At 41.6% G+C, this 7,551-nt stretch overlaps 1 protein-coding gene across 3 annotated transcripts in view; it reads left to right on the plus strand.

Moving 5' to 3' along the window:
* The window catches only part of ATL3 (atlastin GTPase 3), a 51,028-nt gene extending 45,740 nt beyond the window's left edge, over positions 1-5,288 (plus strand). For all 3 annotated transcript variants that reach the window (XM_059403241.1, XM_059403251.1, XM_059403262.1), the window contains exon 13: positions 883-5,288. In XM_059403241.1, the coding sequence (XP_059259224.1) occupies positions 883-969 (87 nt within the window). In that variant the 3' untranslated portion in view covers positions 970-5,288. The remainder of the gene's footprint in view (positions 1-882) is intronic.
* Positions 5,289-7,551: the final 2,263 nt, after the last annotated feature.

Genomic DNA, 7,551 nt, shown 5'->3' on the forward strand with positions numbered 1-7,551 from the left:
GGGAGAGCTTCACAGTGAAAGAAGGCATGAGAAACTTCCCCTGGCCGGTTTTTGTTTTTTGATGGGCACTACGTTGTATCATCCTTCTTCCTCATAGTTTGTTTTTATGCCTAAAAACTGCCCTCTAAGGCGAGAAAGTTCCGACTTAGACATACTGTGTTACTCTTGGGGAGCTTCTAACCACATGCTCTTCAGACACATTTCCTGTGTGATTCTCCCCTCCTCCGAGGTTAATTTGCTTCATTGAAAATCAGGAGCTTGGGAAATTTCTCTGTTTTGAGTTCTGCTAACGGGTGGCATCTCTTTTGCTTTAAATCTTTCACAAAGCCAATGGCTGTTGACATTGACGTGTTTTCCAGGTGCAGGGATCTTTGAGCCTGATTCCTTTCTCTGAGTACTGTGAACGGATCCGTTAAGTCAGAAGCTTTTGAGGAGCCAAGATGGCTTCCCACACAACTAGGCTAGCAGAGCAGAGGCTTACCTAAGTCTCTGCTGCCGCAGGCTCCCCTGACACCTGCATTTTCTTTTCCCGATTTTCTTTCTTTCTTTCTTTTTTTTTTTTTTAAAGATTTGTTTATTTATTTATTTGACAGAGAGAGATCACCAGTAGACAGAGAGGCAGGCAGAGAGATAGAGGGAAGCAGGCTCCCTGCTGAGCAGAGAGCCCAATGCGGGACTCGATCCCAGGACCCCGAGATCATGACCTGAGCCGAAGGCAGCGGCTTAACCCACTGAGCCACCCAGGCGCCCCCATTTCCCTATTTTCTGAGAACCTAACCCATGATGTAGACAGAGATTTCTGAAGGTTTCCCTCCGAAGTCTTTCTCTTGGTGCTGGGTTGTCTTTTATTAACTGACATGTTGAATCCATGGACTCTTGCAGGCTACTTCTCATATGGGGAATTCCACTCAGGCTGCCATGAGGGATGCCGTTGTTGGGAGGCCCCCTGTGGATAAAAAAGCTCAATAGCATCTTGACGAGGGGATCCAAGGAGAACGCCGCCAGCCCTTCCTGATGTCTGGATTTCTGCCACGCCAGGTCCAAGTCCAGAGGAACGCAGATCTGGGATCACCTGGGAAGAGCTGAAACTCAGCAGTAATAAATTAATAGACAGACCTTTCCCGTGGCTTCACATTCTTAAACCTACTTCCATTGCTATTGGAAGCATTTCTTTTCCTTGCTGATATAGATCCACGCCTGTGTCTGTTTTCTTATTACTCTCTGCTTTGTGCACTTTATGGGGGAGAAAGCTAAAGGAAAAACTGCAAATGTGGTTTTAAATCCTGTATGTACCACTTAGTGCCTTTTAAGATTGTATCCAGGCTTTTGAGGACACAATAGGGAGGGAATCAAGAATAACCTCATGAAAGATGCTGTTTTGGGGTGAAACCGGTCTGTTCTTTTATACCTTACTATTTAAAAATGTTTACAAAACTTGCAAAAGCTTCAGAACAAAAGACTGAAAATGATGCCATTACACTTTTAAAATCTTATAATGTCAAAAAATCCTGCTTGCCAGAGAGTGTGGAAAAACCACAGCCTATTTAAATCCACCATACACTGAAATTTATGGTCTTTTACTGACAGGCTGACAGTTTTGTTGGAACATACTCTTATTTTATTTTTGCCTTCATTCCTCTAGCTTCTTTTTAGAAAAGAGGCAAACATGCCTTGAAGAGCCAGAATGGCTCATAATGAAAAGAGTAAGTGCGATACTTTAAACAAAAAAGCTTGAGTTTAAATGAACTGTGTGACCTCTGATAAGTCACTTGAACTTGTGCCTTGGTCAGATTCACTGTTTGCAGGTTTATATACACACATGTATTCTATATATCTCACGGTTGTCATTTAAGAGGTCTTGTTTCAAGAGTTCTACATAAGAACAGAACTTTATTGAGGACGAAAGGAAAGACATGACCAGACATCACTGCCTTCAGTTGTCCTGTTTCATGTGGCCTAGGAGTAAATCAGGTCTTTATCCAAAACATTTACTTATGTTCTCCTGGCCACTAATCTTTTTAATAATAAAGCTAAAATTTGTCAGTTTTGTTCAGTGAATCTTCCTTTCTTTAACCTCACTTGACTAGTCTGGTAGCTTTAAAATAGCTTTGGCTTAGTGAGGACTGAAGTCACACCCAAATGTGGACATGGTCTAGAAGTGTCTAAGAAATCTTTTTATTTACCTTGACCGGGTGATAACATTTTATCTATGAATTGCCTTTTCCTTTGATTATAATATAATGGTGAATTGTGGATTTTTAAACTCCATAAAACTTGCCTGTAAGTATGTACATAAACTTTCAGGTAGGAGAGCCTTAATTCTTAAGATAATTTTTATTGTGGGAGGGAGATAGGCTAAGGTGAAACCCAAGTGTAGATTCTACATACGTGAAGAAGTCTGAATGGAAGGCAGAAGAAAGAAGCGTGTAATCTCTTTATCAAAGAATTTTCTTCTTACTACTTTAAACACTTCACCACTGAAGTATTTTTATGGGTCTGAATTAATTCCAAGCATTTTATATATTTTTTCATGTCTACATACCATCTTGCCCTGAAGTTCTTGCTAGTTTATTCAATTGCCATTAAATTTTAGGAAAGTTCCAGCTTGTTCTAAAAACTGTTTACTTGCATATCAGTGATGCTTAGTGTTGACTGTTTTTTTTTGTTTGTTTGTTTTTTGCTTAGTGTTGACTGTTAAATTGGAAACTTCTCTTTGAAATTGTGGTGCATTTTCAGGTGGCCTCACATCTTCCTGAAGGTTCATAATATTTGCTAAAGGCCTTGCAGATGTTGAGGTACTTGGCTTTTAATGCATTGTAGAGGCACATTTATGGATTTCAAATGTTGTCTAGAGTGATGCTTTTAATGGTGAGAAAATGATGATGTGTCTAAAACGTATTTTAATACTAAAGTATTAGAATTTTTAAAGCAAACCAGTAAACTAAATCCTAAGAAAGGCATACATTACAGTATGTGGTAATGTATGCCTTTCTTAGGATTTAGTTACTGTTCAAATTCACCATTTCTCTTTTGATCTTAAATAATTTGGTTAATTCCCTGGGGAAGCCTTATTATTTTTGTCTTTCTAGGTTAACTTATTCTGGCTCTGGAAAGCATTGGATCAAGTTTTCTCAATGATGATCCTTAATGAGTTTTCTTTGGCTTTCTTTTCTCTATTTTTCCAGTAAATTGGTAGTTTTATATCAACTTTTTCAATAAAAGATGCATTCTCATTGCTGGCTTTGAATAGTCCAGGGAGATTTATAACCAGGTTGAAAAGCATGTCTTATACCTCTAAACTTCCTTTAGCCTTTAGTTTGTGGGTCAGAGACATTGCTTAGGCATTCACACTGCAAATGTTTGCCTGGTGTGTGTAGCTCTGCCACTCCTGACCAGCCTTTTCACAGAAGCATTTATGGTTTGCATGTTTCCAGCAGTTATATGGGGGCATTGTCCTATTAACGTATAAAAGGAGGTTTTTAGAATGTCTACAGGAAGTGTTCATTTCAGGAAAAAATTTTTTAAAAAATCCAGTTAGCTCTTTATAGTTAAAATAATAGAATCAAAATTTCAATTCTTTCATGAGAAATCTTTCTGGATTGGTTTGTAGATACAGTGGGGGGAAGTGATCATGTGTGATGACCCAGTGTCTTCAGAGCTGTACCGTTTTAGCGATATACCAAGAGATCTGTTCCGCGGGGGGCTACCTATTAACGCTGTCTTCGTACTTGGTAGAATTGCCTATGAATATCATTTTGCTGTATCCATTCTTTCTCTTGTCTCTTAACATGAGATGAAAGGCTTTAGGCAAATAAACAGGCAAACTGCCTCGTTACTGGCCGAGCGTTCCGTTAGCAGGCCATAGCCAGTGTTTTACCTGCCTTATAAAAGTGGTGTCTTGGATAGGGTGAGTTTGGATGGGTCCCTATGTACTATGGATGAGTTACAGATAAGTAGGTTGACCTAAGCCCAGGCAAAAGTGATTTAAAAAAAAAAAAAAAGTTCTATTTTTTCCTGGAGTTTTCTTTCTTTTTTTAAGTAGTTTATATAGAAGTCTTCATCGGACTTTTTCCCCCAAAGAAATATTGAAATGTAATTTAGGAGGATTTAGGATGGCTACCATCCAAGGAAGCCAGCGTGGGCTACATCTTCCTGGTTTACATTTAGATCTGACAAAATTTTAGTCAAGGAGTATGGCATAATGAAGACAAGCTTCAGTCATGAAAGTACAAGCTGTTTGTTTAAGTGGTTTTTTCCCATTGTAAGAGCCCATTTGCTGCGATGGGTTAGTTTTTCTTACTTACATCGTGTTGTAGTTATGTTTTGGCTCTCATCTATGTTAGAGTGCCTGAGACGTATTTGGGAGACTTGTTTAAAACCATTCCGATCACTAGCTTTATGTCAGGGATTGCCTCCGTGGGTCTGGATTTTGGCCCTGGAATCATCCCTTTGATATCAGTATTGGAGGTGGCTCAGAGACCGGCGAGAGAGCCGAGCGGACGGACAGGTGCTGCCTGCGGCTCCAGATAGGTTCTCTGCTGCCAGGACTATAACCGATGGCTCACCGTGTTCAGAGTCATAGGGGCGATGTCTTTCATCTAGAGAATTAGCTAAGCTTGTTAAAGCTGTTTTTCTAAATTAAGATATCCTAGTGCCTTCTCTGAAAAATGAATGTACAAGTGTCCTGTTTACTAACGGATGTAATTAGGATTTAAAAAAAAAAAACACTTTTTGAAGGGTGTTTTTTAAAAAGGAAAATTTAGCACTGTGACTTGAACCCCTCATCTTTCGTGCACAGAACACCTTAAGCTAATAAAAACAGAAAGGAAGGAGAAAATAACTAAAAATTCGTGACAGAAGTACCCCCATAACAGGAACTTTCCAGAACAGGTCTAGGAGCAGAAAGATTTCAAAAGAAAATGTTCCTCCTTGGAAGGAATTTTCATGTGCCGGAACTAAAATTTAACTGTAGTGCTCTTCTGACCGAGGAAAGGTTGCATTTGATTCCTGAAGCTTCCTAATTTAGTTGGCTAAATGCTGCCATGGACTTAAGCTTTAAAGGGACCCATATTAATCCTGAGCGTCTACAAGTTTTCTTTTTCTTTTCTTTATAAAATGATTTGTTGAAAATACTTTCTTTCTCCCAGACCCTTGCCTTTGAATGGCTTTAAAATTTAATACCCGTTTTTAAAAGTGCAATGGGCTGAGATTATGCTATTAGTTTTAAAAGCATGTTTTCTGTTTCTTAGTTGTAAGGTCATTTAATTGAATAAAGATTATAGCACCAAGTCTTGTGTTTTATTTTGTTTCTTTCTCCGTTCTTTAATACAGGCAGGTCTGTGAGATAGATTTGGGCTTGGCCAAGTGAACAGGATATCTGAGGGGAGGGATAATAACTCCATGTCTGGGGTGGTTAGTGGTAACGTGGTTCGGGTGTGTCCCCTTTCTCCGTCCGTGAAACCGTACCGAACAGTGTTGCTAGCTTAGTGCTGGAGAAGGCTGAGGACTTGGACGTATTGCTTAAAATCAAACACAAATTTTATTTACAGTAACACGGACTCGTGAGGACCCTTGAACTTGCAGCACTTTCCTTTGGTTGCCCCGTCTGGTTGAATGCTTCCTCTTTGGGAGGGGAGGAAGCTCTATCTATCACTGGTGACCTTGGAGCCAGTGGAGAAATGGCACTGGACTTCCCAAATACTGGCTAATTGCTATACATAGCCCATTTGGCCCTGCAGTAAGACTTCTAGTATGTTTATAGTTCCAAAACATATACTTGGGGGGCACCTGGGTGGCTCAGTGGGTTGAAGCCTCCGCCTTTGGCTCAGGTCATGATCCCAGGGTCCTGGGATCGAGTCCTGCATTGGGCTCTCTGCTCAGCAGGGAGCCTGCTTCCCTCTCTCTCTCTGCCTGCCTCTCTGCCTACCTGTGATCTGTCTCTCTGTCAAAGAAATAAACAAAATCTTAAACAAACATATACTTGGTGTGGTCAGTAGCTATCCTTCCCTCCCTCTCTCCCTCTGTCTCTCTCTCATGGTGGTCATATGGAAGGTGCCAGGCTAGCTGTTGCACTTGTGTTCATCGCAGTATAGTTAGGGAAAGTGCAAACTGACAAACTGGTAGGATAGGGAAGGTATGGAGCACACCGGAGGGCTACCATCAGAGTGGCGATGCCCCCCATAGCACAAGCCGGGGAGAAGGAAAGACAGGTGGGGAAAGTGGGCGTGTGTGGATGGGAGAAGCCAAGCAAACTATGGTTTGTCTTTGGGGCATTGACATTCTTGCCTTTGATTACCATCTATCAGTTTGCAAAGATGAGTTCAACTCTAGCAGAATCAAAGAAGAACTGATGGTAACTGGATGTCTGGGAGCAAAATTGACATCAGGCACTGGAAGAACTCATGTGTCAACAGGGCAATTACCTCATGTCTGTGGCGGCTGTATTATCTGTGTTTGCAGATGGATTTCTTCTGTGCTGCAGGGGAGGTAAGGGACAGATGGTTCCAGGCTTACATCATACCTCTTTAATGTCTCCAGGGGGAAGAGCCCTTTTTTTTTTTTTTTTTTTTTTTAACCCACTGCCTATTTAAAAATGTGTGTGTACATAGCTCCAACTTAGAGAAGGCTTCTGATTGGTCTGGCTTGGGTCATATGTTCCTTCAGGGTCAGTTGCTATAGCCTGGGGGCTGGGGCCTGATAGCCGGACCAAGGTCACATGTGTTCCTAGTTCAGGGTGACGTGGCACGGTGATTTGGCAGGTCCACCGGAAACAGAGTCACCAAGTGAAAGACTGCTGGACAGACAAAAAACAAATGCCCATCACAGTCCCCAGTGCCCCAGACTGTTGCTCCATTTAACAAATGGGAGAATGAGAAAGCCTGGAACATTTCAGGAATGTTCTTTCAAAGGGAAGTAGGTGATTATGCTGCACATTTATGTAGGGGAAGCTCTTCAGAGCCTCTCAGATTTGTTCTCATTAGTGGACTTAAGGGGTTTCAGAAATCGATTCCAGGAGGAAATTACACTTCACCTTCCTTTTCTTTCATGAAAACCTGGTTTTTCTGGTCCAACGGTCACAAAGCCACACCAGAGTAGCCCGGGTGAGTGTTAAAAAACCTGTTTTCAGTCAGCAGGGACTCTTAATCTCAGGGTCTTGAGTTCAGGCCCCACATCGGGCACAGAGCCTACTCAAAAAAAAGAAGAAAGACTATATTCAGTTGACCTTGATGGGAGTTTTCCCCAGATGAGTGTTCAGGTGTTGAGAGTTAATGTCAAGTAACAGAAACCCTCGTGTTCTCACAAAGTGTTCCTAATGGATTCTGCTCCTTTAAATGTGGTTGGCTGGCCTCTTCTTTCTTTCTCTCCTCTCTCCCCTTCCCCCTTTCCTTCTCCTGCCCTGGCCTTGCTACCCCTCCTACCCCACCTGCTCAGAATCCCCAGAGGGTCTCATGTCTTCAGCATAAATTTGAGCCATTTTTTCCTTAACTTTCTCAGAGACTCCAAAACACTAGATTCTCCTGGGGGAGCCACTGTCCTCATTAGAAGGCAGAG

This window comes from Mustela nigripes, chromosome 1 (genome assembly GCF_022355385.1).
Source record: "Mustela nigripes isolate SB6536 chromosome 1, MUSNIG.SB6536, whole genome shotgun sequence".
Lineage (NCBI taxonomy): Eukaryota > Metazoa > Chordata > Mammalia > Carnivora > Mustelidae > Mustela > Mustela nigripes.